This window comes from Emydura macquarii, unplaced genomic scaffold (genome assembly GCF_026122565.2).
Source record: "Emydura macquarii macquarii isolate MOO-44397 ecotype Brisbane River unplaced genomic scaffold, CSIRO-AGI_Emac_v2 contig_75, whole genome shotgun sequence".
Classification (NCBI taxonomy): domain Eukaryota; kingdom Metazoa; phylum Chordata; order Testudines; family Chelidae; genus Emydura; species Emydura macquarii.
Window position 1 is genome coordinate 7,874,175 of NW_027130212.1, and position 20,802 is coordinate 7,894,976.

General features: G+C 38.3%; 1 protein-coding gene across 1 annotated transcript in view; it reads left to right on the forward strand.

The window, feature by feature from the left end:
* ROBO2 (roundabout guidance receptor 2) overlaps window positions 1–14,970 on the forward strand; it is a 583,446-nt gene extending 568,476 nt beyond the window's left edge. The window contains exons 28-29 of the mRNA XM_067543334.1: window positions 7,487–7,687; window positions 10,585–14,970. Coding sequence (XP_067399435.1) covers window positions 7,487–7,687; window positions 10,585–10,586 — 203 coding nt within the window. The 3' untranslated portion in view covers window positions 10,587–14,970. The remainder of the gene's footprint in view (window positions 1–7,486; window positions 7,688–10,584) is intronic.
* Window positions 14,971–20,802: the final 5,832 nt, after the last annotated feature.

The following is a 20,802-nucleotide window of genomic DNA, read 5'->3' on the forward strand; positions in this document are numbered from 1 at the left end:
TGAAAATTTTGCAGTGTTTGTCAAATCATTTATTCAATGTATAACAGTAACATATGTCAACAAATATTTTAAGTACTGTATTAGCTATAATAATAACCTTAATTATTGTACATAGAGATTATTATTCTTTCTCTTATAGGGTCCCACATAGGGCCTGCTCCAGCTGCCATTGATGTCAGGGGCATAAACCCCATTGACTTCAATTGTGCCAGGACCACGCCACTAATTCCATGTCTTTTTCAAAAGAGCATGAGTAGTCTAGTACCAGCAACCATATTTTCACTGATGACTTTTGAGTTCCTGCTAATGGTTCCATCCTGTAGAGCAACAGCTGCAATACACTTAAATGCGATATGTTCAGCAACCCCACTGATGGACACACTGTATAAACCAGATAAGAGTAGTTCTGAGAATAAGGAAGACATTGCTGTCCAGCTGAGGTGGGGCATACAAGCACCAGTCTGGACATACAAACACCAGTTTTGTACATGCAAATTAAAGCCTTGGTTCTGCAAAGAGAACCCCATGGGCAGAAACTCGCTGAACTCTTTGCAGAATCAGGGCATAAGAGGTTTGGGGGAGGGGGATGGCCTTCAAACCTGTCTACAGAATTTAGATAAATATCCTCCAAGTTCTAAAATGTTTGAAAAAACTCAACCCTATTTTATATTGTACTGTTTATTTTATGAATTACATATTTCTAAAGTCACATCATACCATCATATATTCTATTATATTATTGACAGAATGTTGATAGGGCATGGGGTTTTTGGAGGTTGTTGGTTCTAAATACTTCATTTCACCCTTAAAGAGTGGTAAAGGATGGATTATTCCTTGAAAACTTAGTCTTCGTCCCAAAATTGGGAAAACAAACCAGTTTATAGTATATTTCATCCTCCTAAACATCTGCAAAACTAATGTCTTTTCATTCCATCCTCTAGAAATGTATCCAGCTAAAATTAAACTAAAGCTAAACGAAACTAAAGCTTAAATAAATTTCCTCTACTTGTGTTTATTGCTGCCTTTGCAGGTTGCTCCATATTTCAGCCAGCTTTTGGAGAGAGAGTTTCCCTCTGATCCTATTGTTAGGATTTGCTGTGAAAAGAGCTGTTAATAAAATTTAAAAGTCCTTGACAGTTAAATGCCGTCTTGCTATGTCTTTTAAACGTTTGCTTACATTTCAGCAAGAATGGCACAATCATAGTGTATGAAGCTGATATCCTGCAGTGCTAGTATTCTAGATCTGTTGGCCCTCAGATTATGGAAGGGAGCCAAATATAATATCTCATCTCCCTCTTTCTTTTCCACCAGTCCCTATCTACTTCTCCCTCCCTCTCTCTGCCTGCTATTAAATGAGGTATGTCTTGCCCAGTTAAATGGTTAAGCAAAGGGTCGGAGTGGGGGGGAGGGGAAACTTACCCTGATTCAGGAAAGTACTTAAGCAAGTGCATGCTTTAAGCTTGTGAGTTGTCCCATTGTCTTTAGTGGGGGCTACTCATGGACTTAAAGTTAGTCATATGCTTAAGTACCTTGCTGAATTGGAGCTCTAGTTAACAAGGTCTCTTCCTCAAGAGTTAGTCAAGACGGCTAGAGTGCTGTGTGTACAACAAGAAAATAAAAAGAGTTCCACAAAAGAAACAGATAAACTTGGGAGTCAAACCAATTCTGTTGTTTGTTGCTATTGCTGCTACTGTTATTACCATAATTCCCAGAGGATCCAATCACATTTGAGATCCTGTTTTGCTAAGTGCTGTATAAACATAGAGGTGCAAGCCTACGATCACTGGGAATCAATCCCTCTCTCCACAAAGATATTTAGTCTCTTAAGCAGCGTATTCTTACAACCCTTCCTCTATGCAAGAGGAGGGGTAAACTGAAGACCATGTAGTGCCCCTGAAACAGAAAGATTTATTCCCTCACAAATATTTAATAGGATTATTTGTAAAATAAAATTTTCCAATGTACTTTACATCCTTGGAAATTACTGAGCTGCAGGAAGCTAATTAAATTAGCTGATACCACAGTTCTTTATCTAAATTGATTGCGGTGGTGTTGAGCAGATAAGTTCAACAAAAAAGAAGAGGAAAAAACACTTCTAGAAGCTTGAAGTAAAATCTAATCATTGCATTGTTTCAGAAATGTTATGTGCAGCTACTTGTACTAAGCATTCTGTGATTCATCATCTATTCAGCAAAAACAACAAGAGTTCAAGAGTTCTGTAGCACTTTAAAGACTAACAAATTTAATTTCTGCAGGCATAAGCTTTCATGGGTTGTAACCCACTTTGTCAGATGTAAGGAATAGAAATCAGATAGGAGGTGTATATATACATATCCAAGGGTAAGGAACAACAATGGGGAAGGTAGATATAAGCAAAGTCCATTCAGTTAGCCATTCTCTTAATGGCTTTTCATGCGTCTCTGGACCCTGTTCAGTTGTTGAGCCCGGACGGTCGGAGGGGTTGAGTCCCCTCCCGAAGAACCTGAGGGTGAGGTGGGGTGAATAATTGGTGCCGGAGAGATGGCGAGAGCCGTGCTGAAAGTATCTCTCCGTAGAGTCCGAGTTCTCTTCCACCCTCCCGTTAGGGCTCGGCATTAAGCTGGCAGGGACCCCTCATTTGAGGAAAGCCTCTGATTGGCAAGTCCAACCGCAACCTCCTCGTGGTGAGAGTCGGTAACTGGCGGAGTCCAGGCTGATCGCGGAGGATGAACCCCCCCTGCTGTGTGGGGGGGGGGAGGGCAGCCCTAACACCTAACTGCCCCCCTGGTAAGGGTTAGCCTCCCCCAGGCACGGGTTAGTCCCCCTGGTAACGGGTTAGTTTCCCCCTGGAAAGGGTAGCCTCCCCCTGTGAAGGGTAGTATCTTTTAAATCTATGGAGAAAACAGAAATTTTATTTCATACCGGATTGGCGCTGGACCGGGTTAAAAACGCCCCCGCTACTAGTTTCGACGCCCCGGCTAGTAGTGTTAAATTGATTAGGGGTATTATTCATAGAGCCGGACCGATGCTATCTCCTTATGCTATAGATAGAGTAAAAGATGGAATAGCTGGTTTTATGGATGATTTTAATCTCCGAGTTGGAGAGAAGAGTGTTGTTCGGGAGGAACAAGAGGATTTTAGTGAGAGCCAAGTTTTAGATTTTAATCTTTTACCGATGGCTTTTACGAATGTTTTATATAGTGACCTTAAGATAATCGATTCTAAATCTAGCTTTTATGACAAATATTTAGATTCTTTTGATGATCCATATTTGATAGAATTTAATAATCTTAATAATAATAATAATACCAATTTTAATAATTTACAACATGATTCTATGGAAAATAGAAGAAATATTTTAGGAGATAATTTTAATACAAATTTTATGAATACAGCTAGTTTTAAAGAGAGTAGTTCATTTAAAGAGGGAATATTTTATTTAGAATATCCCGTAGATTGTTTTAATTGCCCTATATGTTCACAAATTTTAGCTAGTTTCGGTAAATGGGCGAAGCATATAAATAATGTACATAAAAGCACTTCAATAAGAGTTATTTGCAAAAAATGTGGTAAATATTCGCAGTTCCATAACATAGCTTGCCACTACCCCAAGTGCAGGCCCAAGGAGGTGGATAACTCAGAGAAGAAGTATGCCTGCACGGTCTGTGGGTCTGCCTTCTACACTCGCTCGGGGCGGAGTCAACACATCAGACATAGGCATCCTGCGGTGAGGAATGAGGAAAGAAAGGAAGCTAGAGTGGTTGGGAAAGCAAGTCGCTCTCGGGTATGGACAGAAGAGGAAATTGAATTATTGATTCAGCTTGAAATAAAATATGCAGGGATTAGAAATATTAATAAGTGTATAGAAAGTGAATTAAAAACAAAAACAAATAAGCAAATATCAGATAAGAGGAGGGACCTGGCCAAGAATAAGGTTAAAAAGGATGACGATTCTATGGTTTTATGGGAAGAGGGTGGGATGGGAGATATTTTAGAAGATATTCCTCCACGTGAGAAAATTAAACCTTTAAAAGATAAAATTTTAATTGATAGGTTTTTAACAGGAGTTAGGTGTAATGGGGCTCGTATTTTAGAGAAATTGGATTCTATTGAACAGCAATTAAATGCTTCTGCCACCGTAGCAGAAGGTTGGGGATTATTTGAGGAATTATGTAAATTGTTGATGAACTCTCCTCATGAAGATGTAGAGAATTTGGAAAATAATAAAGAAAATAATATACAGAATGATAATGGGAAACAAGGAAGAAAAGTGGGTAAGCCTCCTGATAAATATAATAGAAATAGAAAATATGCTGGGAGAAAAGCTAAATTTAGATTCTATCAAACCCTCTTTGAAAAAGATAAGAAAAGGTTGGCTAGGATCATTATGGGAGAACCTGATAAAGCGACATGTAAGATAGCAGTTAAGGAGATTGAAACCTATTATAAAGAAATTTTGGGTAGAGAAGGACATGGGAATACCAGAGGATGGCCAAAAGTAAAAGAAGTGGTAGATAATGAAATTTTAAATTGGCCTTTATCAATTGATGAAATTAGAGAAGCCTTAAGAGAGATTGATAATAGTAGTGCTCCTGGACCAGATGGAATTAAGGTTAAGGATTTATGGGATATTTATAATTTAGACAGTAGGATTTTAGTAAGGATTTTTAATATTTGGTTTTTAAATAGACAGATTCCAGAGTGTTTTAAAAGCAATCGTACAATCCTAATTCCTAAAGTCAAGGATCCACAAGAGTTGAAGAAAATATCATCTTGGAGGCCATTGACTATTGGTTCGATTTGGATTAGGTTGTATACAAAAATTTTAGCTAAAAGATTATCAAGTGCTGTTAAATTATGCCCCAGACAAAAAGGTTTTATCGCAGCCTCTGGCTGTGAGGAAAATATATCGATTTTAGAAAAGTTAATTAAAGGGGCCAAGAAAAATAAAGACGAAATAGCTGTTGTTTTTATTGATCTTGCTAAGGCATTTGATTTGGTTGGCCATGGTCACATTTTAAAGGGGTTAAAGAGATTTGGGATATCAGAGAGTTTTATTGATAATGTAAAGGATTTGTATACAGATTGCTACACTGAAATTAGTGTTGGTGAGGATAAGACAGAACCTATTTTAATTAAGAGTGGAGTTAAGCAAGGTGACCCGCTCTCCCCTATTTTATTTAATATAGCCATGGACCCTCTTTTATATAAATTGGAAGATGAAGGAGATGGTTTTATAGTGCAGGGTAGAAAGATAACTTCATTGGCCTTTGCCAACGATATCGCTATATTAAGTAGGTCCTATAAGGGGATGGTTAAGAATTTAAAAATTCTTAATCAGTTTTGTAAAAATTCAAGTCTAAAAGTAAATGTTAAAAAGACAAAGGGCTTTCATATTTTCCCAAGCATGGGAACATATGTTATCAACCCAAAAGATAAATGGGGATTAGGTGATGAATTAATTGATTATATTCAACCTGGTGAGTCTGAAAGATATCTAGGTGCAAGAATAGATCCCTGGGTGGGAGTGGCTAATAATTCCCCTAAGGAAAAATTAATTGATTGGTGAGAAAGTTTATGTAAGGCTCTGTTAAAACCTGCGCAGAAATTGATAATTTTAAAAGTTTACATTTTAACGAGAGTTTTTTATGAATTACTTTTAATCGAGCCGCCACTTTATATGTTAAATGAATTAGATGTTTTAGTTAGGAACACTCTTAAAAAGATTTTACATCTTCCCCAGTGTACAACTGACGGGCTGTTCTATGCTAGAACTAGAGATGGGGGTTTAGCAGTTACAAAATTTAGTACCCAAATTCCAAACATGTTAATTCGTAAATGGAGGAGACATATTGTCTCCAAAGATGATTGGATAGATTTCTCGTTTTTATATGCTGGGGAAAATTTAGTGGAGAAAATTTTAATATATAGTGCTAAAACGGCTAATCCTAAAATGTGGAGAGATGAAGAGTTTTTAAAATGGAGTAATTTAAGATGTCAGGGAATTGGTATTAAATATTTTTAAAATGATGGTATTAGTAATTCATTTTTAAAATATCCTTGCTTGGCCAAGCCCTCCTCTCTGATTGCGGCATTGCAAACGAGAGTGAATGTTTTTCCCACCAGGGAAGCTCTAGCAAGAGGACAGAAGATGGAGGAAGGATTATGTAGATGGTGTGGTAAGGTCAAAGAGACAATTCCTCATATCTCTGGTCAGTGCATAAAAATGAAAGAAGCAAGAATTAAAAGACATAATAGGATAGTTAAAGCACTAATTGATAAAGTAGGAAATAAAGGATGTAAAATTTGGATTGAACCTTACCTTCATAACAAAGAAGGGAAGTTGAGAAAACCCGACCTCATTATTGAAAAGGAAGGAGTGGTAGCCGTTGTGGATGTCACAGTTAGATGGGAAGACAACGCTGACAGTGTGGAGGCAGCCCACATTGAGAAGGAGGCATACTACTCTGTGTTGGAGGAGGAGGTGCTGCAGCTCACTGGTGGGAAGATCATCCACTTCTTTGGATTTGTGGTTGGGGCGAGAGGTAAATGGAGTGAAAGAAATGATGAAATTTTTAAAATTTTAGGTATTGATAAATTTAAAAGTTTTAAAGAAAGTGTGTGCAGACTTGCTATGTATGCTACGATGGATATGTTGGCTCTTTTTAGCGATAAACAGTGAACCCGAACATTCATTTCGTGTATCCTGTGGATTTTAGATATATTTTAGATATAGATATATTTATTCTCCATATTTTAAATTTTATCAATGGGCTTTAGTTTTCATACTATTGACCTGTTGACTATTCTTTAACTGTCCTTTCATGTAATTTAATTTAATTTTAAAATTAATTGAATAATAAATATTACTTATAGGTTAGATCTTGATTTTAGATTATCTTAGCTACTGAATTCTAGATTGGATGGCGGACTGGCCGCATAGTAACCAGGAAAGGGCAGGTATTTACGCCTGTACAAGAGTAGTTGAGGCCTATTCACAATAGAGAGTTGGACTGGTTATCTCATTACAAGAAGTAATTGTTACTGTTCACACATTTTCACCTCCTAATCAATGGTTGTGAATAGGCCTCAACTACTCTAACCGAATGGACTTTGCTTATTTCTACCTTCCCCATTGTTGTTCCTTACCCTTGAATATGTATATATACACCTCCTATCTGATTTCCATTCCTTACATCTGACAAAGTGGCTTACAACCCATGAAAGCTTATGCCTGCAGAAATTAAATTTGTTAGTCTTTAAAGTTCTACAGTACTTTTGTTGTTTTTGCTGTATACAGACTAACACGGCTACCCCTGTGGAACATTAGTTTCATTATCTGTAGAAGCAGTTTGGGATGCACATGGAGACTTTTTGGTATTACAGCCATATGATAAGGCAAACTAAAAGGGAAAAAAAAGTTCTAAATGTAATATGCATTGGGTGAATATGATGTTCACCCTGGGATAATACTGTTGTTAATAGATTTTTTATTTGTTTTTTCTAGAAGAGGCACTGGTGCCATATAGTAAGCCCAGTTTCCCATCCCCAGGTGGTCACAGCTCTTCAGGTACAGCTTCTTCTAAGGGATCGACTGGGCCCAGGAAAGGTGAAGCCTTGCGAGGAGGTCACCAACGCAATGCTAGTGACCTTCTTGATGTAGGATATATGGGATCAAATAGCCAAGGACAGTTTACTGGTGAATTATGTAAGTAGCTTTCTCACTACAATTCAAATGTTTAAAAAAAAAAAGACAAGAACTTTATTACAATTTTCAGTGTTACAAGATTGAACTCCAGAGAATGGGAAGCACAGTTTGACAGTAAAATGTGATTCTGACCCAGATCTCTTGTCATCTCTGAAAGGTCACTTCCCTGTGACAAAGACGAATGATTGAAATTCATCTTTCTGTGCCTTTAGATTTATCTTAGACTGCACCCTGCAACACGATTTTTAATCCATGTTAGTTCTGTGACTCATGCCAGGGTCATCTATTTAACACATCCTTACATTTGTGATGCTAGTGTCAGATGCTAGCTGGTTAGAGTTCCTCATTATGCTTTAGAATTTTTTTGGCCAAGTTCAAGTTACTTGACCTGAAAGAGTCATTGGTGATGGTGTTACAAGAGTGCATTAAAAAGAGGCCTTTGTGCTATGCTTGGCAGGTTACAGCAGGCAAGCTTATCACTCCCCGTCTTCACCCCCTCTCTTTCCCTTTCAGCTTTTTCTCTCCTCTGTGCCCGCGATTCAGTCTCCCTTCTTCTCATCCCAAATAAAGTGCCCCCTTCCTTTTTCTCAAGTTCCCCAGCCCCGCAGAACTCCTTCCCAAATTTATTACCCTTATGTATGGGTCATACCTGGCACCATGCTATATGTACATCAGCTAGATGACACTCACATGAGACCTCAAAGACTGTTGGGCCATAGAAGCTGACCTTTTAGTAACTGGAACAGCAAATACTGTGGTGTTCTATCTGCCTGGGCAACACAGTGAGAACACACATGGGGCCAGAAGTCTTGAGGGAGGTTCTGGGACTTTCTCACCCCACTAGCAACTCTTTAGAGGAGGTTGATAACAGACCTCTGCTGGTGTTCGTCAGTGCAAAGCAACCTCACTGGTGTATTACCCAGTGCCAGAAGGATCTCCTATACATAGGGTATCTTAGTCTAGGCCTACACATACAGTAGCATGTAGAGTACATACATAGCACACACCCCAGCACAGGGATAAATAGCGGTGTAGACAGTAAGGCACAGGCTTAGGTGAGTAGACACACCAGAACTTGAGGGTATGTATCCTGTGTGGCTTTACTCATCCCCAAGGAGTACCTCTCCCATCTACACTACTATTTTTAGCCGTATAGTATCCCTCTTCCCCCCCTCTGCAGGAGCCTTTCCCCACCACAGGGAAAGGCTTCAGCAGTAGGGAAAGGCTCTGGAAGCTCTCTGCTGCTGGCATCTTTCCCCACTCTCCCCCCTTCCCAGAGACTTTCACTGATCAATGTAACTATACACACTGTGAATACAGCCTGCATTTCATTGCAGCATGTAGCTACACCTACATTACATGTCACTGCCAGTGTAGACAAGGCCATAGGGTGAACCATCATGCAACCAATGTAGGGAATGTGGCCAGAGGAAAAGAGGTGGCTGGGATTTTAGAACTCTTCAATGAGCCCCAATTGTCATGACGATGCCATGGTGCCATAGGCAGCCAGGAATCCAACCCATCATGGTGACCCAGGATCAGAGGATTGCAAAGGTGCCTTTAAGCCCTCTTTGCATCTCTCTTTCTGAGCTCTGCCAAGCGCTCCTCAGCTGTGGATCTGGCCCATAGAATTGGTCTCTCACTCTGGTAAAGAACATGTTCATAGTTTGCACTTTTGACACACTGGCACAATTGGAGAACACTTTGAAGTACATAACACAATAGCCAGGTTTTGCTTGAGATCCAATCTGAGCCTTAGGTCTGACTTCAGCACAGATGTTCCATTTTTAAAAGATACAGCCATCATTTAAACATATTAAGTATGTCGCTCTTTCCCACTTATGTATTTCTTTCACTTCTGACTATTGTTTCTATCTCAGGTAAAAGCAATAAATACTATAGCAATAACTGCATAACAGATGTTACCTGGATAGCAATTACTGTGGGGTAACAGAATATTCTTTACAGGTCTATTCAGACAAATGTTTCTTAGCTGCAATTAACCCTACTGTACCCTACCCTGCTTAATTGTACCTACACCAGATTCCTCTAGCTATAGCTGGGCAGGTACATGGGTTCACTATAAGGACTCCCTTTGTCAGTGGAGCTCTGCAAATAGTTTGTGTCTACCAGTATGGATCAGACTGAAGAATTAAGGCCTTACGCTATGTCTACACTACCACTTTTATTGGTATAACTTATGTTGCTTAGGGGTGTGAAAATACACCCCCTCAGCGACATAAGTTACACCAATAGAAGTGCCGGGGTGGACAGCACTATGTCAGCGGGGGAACGTCTCCCACCACCATAGCTACTGCTGCTCGTTGGAGGTATCTCCGGAAGAGCTCTCTCCCGTCGGCAGACAGCAGCTACACGAGTGATCTTACAATGGCACAGCTGCATTGGTACAGCTGTGTCACTATAAGCTCTCTAGTGTAGATATGACCTTAGTGTCTGGTCCAAAACCTATTATGTCAGTGAATAGACTCTCACTGACTTCAGTGAACTTTGGATCAAACCCTTGGTTAGCACTTTCACTAGTCCCATTAATCAGGGAAAGATTCTTTCCCCCTCCCCCCACACACTTCCCAGTGGGCTCTCAGCACAGGCATGTCACTCCATGAGGCTCAGCATAGAACCAGGCTCTCAGTGTTTACCTGCAGTTACCATACAGTGGTAAGAGAGAGATGGCAGTTTTCTCATACCTACACACACACAGAAGGAGAAATTTGGTATCTTTAGTACAACTGGTGGTAAGAGTGGAATTTTTAATGTCAACCACTTGTGATCTTAAAAGTAATTTTTAAAAAATCCAATAAGTCTATGTGATGTGCTGTAGTAATATTGCCAGGGGATTTGTTTTATTTATTGTATTTTTTCTCTTTTTCTTTCTATAGAGTAGTTGAGAATAAACATCCCAAGCTGCTCTGAAGGACCATCAGGTCTGAACTCATGGAAGTGATGACACTAAACAGTGCAATGAACATTTTCTTTATTTATGTACTATTAAAAGAACTGTAAATGCAATGTAAAGACACACAGCCACACATATCCCACAGATACTTGTATTCGTCTCTTTAATACACCATCCACCTTAAACTATTTCTTGTCAGGAGTATATAAAAAAAGAAAGAAAAAAAATCACCCTCCAGGATGAAAAGGATTTCCCTCTGTATATAATTTCTTTTGTTGCATTGCTATGCAAGCTCACCCTCTTTTTAGCAATGTTCATATTATTGTCTGTTCTTATTGGTCTGTTGTACTATATGTGAATTAATAGGCTGTGGTGCCATATATTAACTTTTAATTGTGTAACTTTTATGTTTAAAGTTTGCACTGCAATTTTATTTGGTGATAAGCACAAAACTCTACTCCTCGTGACATGAAGAAGAAGAAGAAGAAGAGACTGAATGTGTGAAGAGCGTTTGTGCTGTAAGCTATGTTGGATAATGCTGGATGTAATGAGTATGGTAGCTGGTTTTCCATTTGCGGTGTAGAAATAGGAAGATGACTGGCAAAATCGATGTTAGCAAAAACATCAGGGACAGGATTAAATCTTAATAACAGGCAACATGGTTGCTTTTACTATTTAAAAAAAAGGGGGGTCAAAAGATGAAAGTGTGAGTTTCAAGAGAGAATATGAAAAAAGAGTCTATAGAGTTGAACTATGACCTCTGAATAGAACTGTAAGCTTCTCAACAATTAGGATCAGTTTTTATCTGCCTAATATAATTAAATAATAGGGGGCAAAAACTTGCTACAAACAAAAGAAATGAAGGTGTTTCACTAAAGCTATTTTACTTTACATTTTAAAAAGAATGACCATAATTAATCTCTCAACCCCAGCATGTAATGCAGAAATTCCCCCAGGAAAAACAAACAATATAAACTCTGGGATTACGTAGCAAGTAGTTAAGGATGCAGTTTATTATTGAGACATATTCAAGATGCTTCCAAAAAATGAAATATGTTGGACTATCTTATTTCATATTTCCAATACATGTACAGTACAATAGATGATAGATCTGCACCACTGAAATTCATTACATTAATTGTTTTTATGCAGTCTAGAAACTTTTGAGTTTTATTAACTGAAGTCCTCAATAACTGAAGTTGAATCCACAGAATTTGTAGTAAAATTCTTAGTGTCTGAAAAAGAAAGCAATGGTAAAAATTATGTTCAGTTTGCAGTAAATATTTTTCTTGCAATGCAATATGTTCTCAGAAATTGGATATAAACAAAAAAACTTTGATCTACTTTTAACGCGTGAATTGAAACCCTACTATAATGACAAAGTAACGCATGTTTATACACTTTTTGAATAAACCAAACTCTGTAAGTCGACATTAATAACAGCATCCTGTCTCATCATTAGTTTTCATTACTTTCTCTAGATTTTCTGCACCTACAAAATCCCAATGAGTACATTTTTCAAATATTTATTAGAATACTTTACGTATATACCACATTCATTCAATACTTAATTTAATTATTACATCCTACAGCTTTTTTTCTGTTAATCACCTAATCATAAATGCAAGTTTGCATTTAAACACCATTTAAGCATATGCTGTCTATGTTGTTTTGTATATCACCTTGGAATTCACCAGTATTAAGGGAAGTATACTTTTAGTGATGGCCAAGTCCTAGGACAAGTTAATTACTCTGCTAAATATATGTTTCTTTTCGTTTTATTTAACTGTTCCATTATAAGATAAAACACTACAGTTTTCAATTGTATTCAGCACTGTCAAATATCAAAAACTGTTATTTAATTCACTTAAGGTCAAATCTGTTACTTAGCAGGTTTCAAGACAAAAACAAACAAACAAGGAAAATGTATGAATTTATTTATATATGTAACGAATGAATATATGTAATTTTCCTGCTGATTAAATGGATATAGTTAAAACCATTGTTTATAAATGTACAGAAAAATGCAATGAAGGTGGAAAGGGCATCAGATTTTTGCTGACTGCGATATCATCATGTGAAAATACAGATTCTTGAGCACACATTACAAAATTTGCAGTTCCGGAAGACATTTTCATATGTCTACAGAGGATTTTAATTTGAACACTTGTGCTGAGCTTTGGTGGAACACCTTTCTCACTATATTTTAAACTTGGAATCATTAGAAGTTGACAAAAGCCATCCCAATTACTTTCAGATGTGTGTTTTATCTATTCCACTGGAAAGTAAATGTGTGTCAGTATTAAAGCTGTGCGGTACCATGATATTCACTAACTTGTCCATCTGCTTCTGTATGTTTTTATTCATCAATAATTTGCTTACAATATTACATAAGAAGTCAGTGTGTGTCTCAAAGTGTCTCCATTATCTTACAAATGATGTTTCTTTTTTTTTTTTCTTTTCTCTTTTCTATTCAGTATACTTCCAACAAACCAGAATACATATTTTTTAAAATGCCATCTAATTTACTATCTTATAAAAAGTATTATTTCATTTTTTTTAAAACTGAAAACATTTATTGTGAATAACTCGCTTTTAAAAAAGGATGTGGTGGCACTTAGTTGTCCAATTTGTTTTTTTAAATTTGTTTATTGGCTACAGTTTGTTCACAAAAAAAGTATGATCTCTTAATGTGTTTCATTGGTATTGTTAGTGCAGCAAATTTTAATTGGCATAAGAAGTTGGTTAATAGTACTGTTGAAGTGTGTATTGTATATTTACTGGGGGGGGGGGAAATAAAACATGATCACATTTCAAATTTATGTTAAAATAATGTGAGTAGGTAGTCAAGATGTGAAAAGAAATTGAATCTAGACAAATTCAGACTGCAAATTTTAAACTGTGAGAATAATTAGCCATTGGAACAATTTACCGAGAGTCATGGTGGATTCTCCATCTCTGACAAATTTTAAATCAAGATTGGACGTTTTTCTAAAAGATCTGCTCTAGGATTAGATGATCACAATAGTCCCTTCTAGCCTTGGAAATTATAACCTGGGAACAAACAGGGAATTATAACATACACTGAGCTATAATGTTCTCTGTCCACTTACAGATAACAAGTATTGCTGAACAAAGCTACTAACTCTCTTGGGAACTCTGGGACTAATTTACCACCAGTGTCAGTGGCATGACATCATTTAAATCAACTCTGCTGTGCCTGCTTAGGCCAGTGGTAAATATTGCCCATCATGGAGGATGTATAGCTAAGGTCCCACCTATACAACGATGGTTATACAGACGTAACTACACTGATTTAGCGATGTTGGTGCCAGTATAGCTGTGCTGTGTCGGTGTAATACAAGGCTTGCAGTTGTGTGACTTACTCTGGTTGGAAACTCTTTTACATTGATGAAGCACATTTACTGTGGGGATTTGCACTGGTGTAGCGATAGCCACACTGGTACAAATATCCCCAGTATAAACAGGCCCTAAATCAGTTATCCCTGACGCTTGCATAGAGTAAATAATTTAATCAGGAAGAAAAGATTGAAATAAAAAAAAATCTGTGTGTGTGCTTCAGTGGTGCAAGATACTTTATGGGCAGCTACTTCAACGATACAAAACAGAATTTTTATTAAACGTTCATCCAGGACCTGATCCAAAGCCCATTCTAGTGAATGAGTCTTTCCATTGATTCAAATGTGCCAAATCACCCCAAATCACCATTAACTTTAATTGGGCTTTGAAATGTGCAAGGAATACAGGACCCAGATTGCAAATATCTTCTTAAAAGCCTTAAATACAATAGAAGCAGTTTTTTTACCTTCTTTGTAAAAGGCTGGGAGGAAAAAAGAACATTAAAATAGCAGCCTGGATTCTTTTAATGTATTTATTAAACTATACTGAGAGCTAGACAGAAAATTATGAATCAGTCCCAAATATTCTAGCTTGTGCTTACCTCCAACCTGTTGCCAGGTTGCTTGACACTGGAAAAGTTCAGTAGCAGAGTTGAAGGAGAGGCCTGAGAAGTGAAAAGGGGTGGGCTGAAACTGGCTTTTTAAAAAACTTCACAGAGTGTTTTTGGTTTATTTTAGGCCATTTCCATTGTTAATTTTGTTTTTTCAAGTTAATCTCTTGTGGAAATTGAGCTGAGGTGCTCAGAAAAACAAAAGATGGTCACTCCCACTTTAACGCTTTTCTTTAAAAATTATGATCTATTCTGTAATAGAGTTTTGAATTCATCTGCATGCTTGTCCAGAAGTTAGACATGTGTAGGTTTCATGGTCTTAAAAATATAGTTGATTTTTTTTATTAACTCATTCATCACATCTGGAATGCTTTAGCTAAAAATAAATTATTTTTGAAAACCAAATGGGACATGGACAATTCATTCAGGATTTCTATTAAATTTGGAAGAAGTGTAGCAAGCAGTAAGTAAAAATATAAAGGCTATCAGATTGCTTTACTATAGTTACATTAATCTTAAACTTCACTAAAAATGGGAGGTGACAGGATAACACTTTAAAAATCCTTGAAGGGAGCAAACATCCAGGCAGGAGAGGGATTACTGAGTGCATCAAAAAGTCAGAATTTTGAGTAATGTGATGACAGTAAAAGAAAATACAGGTTATTCAGGAAAATTCTATTATTGCACTCAATAATTCCTCTCCTTCCTGGGTGTTTTCACCCATCAAAGACTTTTCCTATTACCACTACACATTTCCGTATCACTGTTATTATAAGGGCTCCCCGCAAGGAAATGTTCTACAATGGAGATGAGGGAAGGTCACATTGCCCAGTAAGGTCTCTGGAAGGTATGAGGTTTCCCATAGTGTACTTTTCCTTAGTGCAGAGAGTGCTGTGGAGCTGTGACGCCACCTCCTCTTTGTCCCTTTACTGTGTGTAACATTCCTCATAGCTGTAGCCTCACTCAGTTATTTGTGCTCAACAGTGGACAATAAAAATCGAGGTGACCTTCCCTCCTCTTTTGCGCACACACAGGGACAGAGTTAATTGTAGCTCATAGTTTTTAGCTCTTTATTCTTGTCAATTCTTCTAGCCTTGAAGCTTTCTTGCTGCTCTTTTCTGTTTTTTTCTTTGTGGGCGTTTATTTGGGTTTTGTTTTTTTTGTCAAGATCTTTATAGTAGTGAGGTGTGAAATGGAGGCTGGTGCCAAAATAGCTAGTGGGGCTGCGATTAGCAAGCTGCGTCACATACACACACTCGCTCTCCAGGTTAACACACTTAAAGCCATACGGGTTAAGAAACCTATGCCCGGCCTCAGAATTCAGCTCCACCTATCTGGCATCCTCCATCAGGCGCCGAGTTCCCCCTCTGCACAGAACCCCAACTTGGCTTAGAAACCCCTTGGCAAAGTTACAGGGCGAGCTGTGGATCAGACCCCATTTATAGTCCCTCTGAAGGGCACCCTTCATGTGACAGGCCTCACTTCTTTCACTCAGAGGTGGAATCCTATGTATCAACCACTCTATGCCCGGATCTCTGTGTCAGCGCTCCCATTCGGGGGGGGGGGGGTTCATTTTCCACAGGCCAAGAGGTGGGGAGCATTTTTGCACATCTGTTTGCTCCATTATGGGTTCCACTTTTTTTTTTTTTTGCTCCTTCATTGTCCGACTTCGCAGAATATAATTCAATATGCTGACACAATTTTGTTTCCTGCCCCCTTGAATTTTTCTGAAATGACACCTTTGCCTCAGTTTCTGACCACATTACCATGACACATATTTACCATCTGTAAGACTCACACCCCTGGGCCCGGCAGCTCATTAAACTAGAATTGTGAAAAGAAAATGAATAACTTATTCATCCAAAGGCATATAAAAGCAGCTACTAGGGTTAAAACAATAAATGGCTATAAATAAATAGCTATAAATAAATAAATGGTTATAAATAAATAAGTAATAAATAAATAAAGCAGCTACTAGGGTTAAAACAATAAATGGCTACACATCTTGAGCTTACATCTTTTTGGTAAATGCCATTTAGCCAAGGCACATAGCCTCCCTCCCCACCCCCCCAACAACACACACACACACACACTTCTGAACTGCAATTTCACTGTGTCTCCCACGGTGTCTCCCCGCTGAGCAGCTGATGCCCACTCAAACCTGCTTTTCCCACACACACACACACAGAGGGGTATTTAATGGTTTAGTGTCCTTTGCACTTAGGGCCCCCAGCCTTGGAAAGATATGCCTGGTTACCTGGCTGGCACCAGGCAGCTAGGTATGTAGCCTACCCATCGGTCTCTTCTGGATCCTTGAAGTATTTTCTCCCAAGACAGCGAATCTCTAGTCATTGTTTCAGTTCCTACTTGTTTTCCAGCAGCCCTCAGTAAAACTGAACCAGTCCATTCACACATCCCAATATGGTTATGCACTAACTATCTTAATAGCTAGGTCACATATTTATAACATTATTACAGATTAACCCCACATTCAGCCTACTTGTTGGACCTGAAGAAGTATTAATAGAGGATTCAGGGTACAGCTGCAAAGACCTATATTTTGCCTCTGTGGAGCTATTGTGAAATAGTCCCACAATAGTCTGTAGTCCCTATTCTATGTCACCTCCTACTGCTGCCTATATTGTTTGCTGGAGAGGCCAGAGGCCCTTGGTGGCAGCCAGTTTTACTGCATCATCCAGTATTTAGAATAACTTCAGCATGCTTTGTCCCCCATCCAGCAGCAGTAAATGGGGCTGCACTCTGTGTTAAATTAGATAAAACAACACAGTGATTATAATGTAGCTGACAGATGTGGCATTATTGGTGTAGTTTAGCCCATAGGGACAGGCCACAACTGCAGGTATGGTTGTACCAAAGCCATAGATGGCTGCTGCGCCATCAGTTTAAAGGGGTCATAAAGTCAGCTAATCCAGGCCGCAGGAAAGTACACAGCTGTGCTTTGGCTATTCTTGGCTGCTGAAAGAGTTCCTTAGGGAATATTGTAGACTAGTGTAAATTAGTGCATCCTTAAGGCTGCACATGTGCTCTAATTTATGCCAAGCACTTGCCCCAGAATAACGGGAAACACAAAGGTGAATTAACATTGCCTTTGTCCTCACCTCATCCTCCATCCTTTGGGTCCTGTGCTGAGCATATCTTGGTCAGAACTAGCAGTCCTGGAGGGGCATATGGTAATAGATGCAGCACAGAAATGCCTTGGTTTCTCTGTGTGTGTTGGGAGGGGGTGGGCTGGGGTTGTTGTTTTTGCTTCCATTTTCCATTAAAAATTCACATCTAATTACTGCATTTAGGTATAATGCTAGACTTTTGAAATCAATGCAGATTAGGTGCCTACATACTTTTGAGGAACTAGACATTTCAACATAACTGCTATCCAGATTTTAGCCTCCCACTCACTGGCTATTTCTGATTCTTTTTCTCCAGTTTTATTACTCTGTCTTTTTCCACAATGGATTGCATGTTCTGCCCATATTTCTAATTTTTCTAGGTCCCTTTGTGTAACATCGCTGTATTCAATGGTGGTCACAGCTTCTCCCAATTGAATATCATCTATGAGTTTGATTCACATGTCAGTTACTCTCTTTTCTAGTAATGAATATAATAAACAAAGATGAGGCCTAATGCTGCAGTCACCCACTAGACTCCCCACTCCATATCATTACCATTTCCTTTTGTTCATCATAGTTTAGCCAAGGTCAAATCTACATGATTATAGTCCTATCCATGACATTGGTCTCATGGTAAAGAATCTTCACTTTAAAAAACTGATGTTTTATTATGTATTCTTTTTGTAGGCTTTTTTGCTAACTTCCTTTGATATTATTCATTTCTTTCTAATGTGCAAAAATTAATCAGCCCATATTATGTATCTAACCAAATTATCACTGTTCAGAAGAATTACAGCAAGTAGCTCGTTTTGTTTTGCTTCCCAGATTGAAAGTATCAACCACAAAATGCACATTTGAATTTGGCTTTACTGATGAAATCCAGAATAGGGATTACATTTAGTTTTTCCAAAAGCCTTTTGAGCTGCTGTTTGCCCCTCGTTTATGCTGATCAGTGCAGCTTTTGACTTCAAGGATCACATTGGTGTGTCTATGCTGTGTTGAAAAGCAGGAAACCAATGTGCACCAATTTGAGAGCCACTCGGATGCAGGTAAAGAATATAACAGCTTGAGCAAGTGCTAATTAGAACCAATTAAACTTAACTGACCTCCTTTGGCAGTAAAAAGCATACTAGCACTCACTCTGTCCTTGCAGAGTGGAGATATTGCCTCTAAGCAGATGTGTGATGCATAGTGTCATGTCACAGCCTCTAATGATGTGGGTTTTTTTAACAACCAAAAAAAGACTTGCCCCGCTTTGTCCTTAATAACAAGTTCTACTGTATTTTGGGCAATACAATGTAAGTGAAGACTCTGCCTTGGGAATATTTAAAAATCAATGTCTATAGTGTGGATGAGTATCCCTAGATATGAATTTACTGCTCTACTATGCTGTTGTCTCCTGGAGTGAACCTGCAAGAAAAACATGCCTTCTTCCCTGGTACAGGTAATTAGTGACATAGGCAGCCCCTCTCCCACAAATTGTGATGGTAGATGCAGATGGAGCTCAAAGCCAAAGTATGACAGATCTCAGTGAAAGTTAAAAGAAGCTGAGATCTTGAGATGTTGAATTCTGATGCCCAAAGCTGTAACAAGAGGAGGCAATGGAATGTGAATACTTTGTATATTGTGGGACAATTGATACAGGTTACATGAGAAATGAAAAAATTCCATCTGAACATACTGGGCATCAGTGAGATAAAATGGGGAGGGAATGACAAGATAGGATCTGCAGGAGGAATGCACAAAAGAGGTGTTGAAATTATCCTCGATAATACCACAGCAAACTATCTTGGGAGCCAGTGAATGACAGAATAATACCAGACAGGCTAATAACAAGACATTTCAAGTGTATAATAATCTAAGTAGATGCACCAAGAAACAAAGAAGGCAGCAGTGACAAGAATACATTGTATGAGCAGGCGCAGCAAGTATTGGATGATGTGCCTAACCACGACATCAAGTTGATGACAAGTGCCTTCAATGCACAGATCAGCAACAGTTCTACTGCTGGAAAGGTATCATGGGTTCAGCAACTGATAATGGCTGATAATGACTTATATCTCTGAGGCACAATATAGGAATTTAGCTCTTCAAGACAAGAGGTGTCACAAACTCAAATGGAGATCTCCAAACACAAGTATCAACCATTTAGCCCACATGTGGATATTTGTAGGCAATGGGCGTCTTCTTTGAGGGATGTCAGAGTCAACGGAGGATTTGGATATTGCTAACCGTAATGTTCTTTGTGCTCCTAACCAAAAAACATATCTCTGAAATCTGATGTCTATTTTACACAATCTTTGCAGGACAACATTACAACAGACAATTAAACTGAGGAGTCAAAACTGCTTCTCTTTCAGTCCTATGTAGCTATTTCAGTTCACAGTTACCCTTGTGTTATCCAGTTAATCCAGTGGGGTTCATTTCAGCAAGGAAGGGTGGTCCAGAATTTAGGGAAGTAGCCTGGGATCTGGAAGACCCAGTTGCAAATCCAAGCCCTGCCAAAGATTTCCTATGTGGTCGAGAGCAAAGTATTTAGTCTCTCTGATTCAGTTCTCCATCTGTAAAATGGGGATAAGGCTGCTGTGAAAATAAAGACTGTGAGATACTCAGTTACTGCTGTATTGGGGTCACATAGACAGCTTTTTTCAGTACTCAAAAATCTATCTGTCCCTTTAATATTAATAACAATAAAACTTTTCAATATCAGTAGCAGATAACTATTTCTTCAGACTGATGATGAGGTGTACCATTCTTTCATAGCTAGAACAGTGATACACAGACTGATGCTCGTGAGCTGGAAGTGGCTCTTCAATGTTTCTTCTGCGCCTCTTTGCAACACATGATATTAAAATATTGTGTAATTTTATTATTAACCAATCTAAATTATTAACCAATCAGGATGCTTTTACTATGTTATTAACCAGTTGTAGTTGATAAAATAATACTTGGACAGTCATTTTGATATATATCTATATATATATAGATTATATATATAAACTAAATATTTCCCCAGTTATACTCTTTAAATATGAATATATATTACTATAGTAAATTATACAATGAATTCACACTACCCTGGCTCTTTTGGGTAATGCTGATC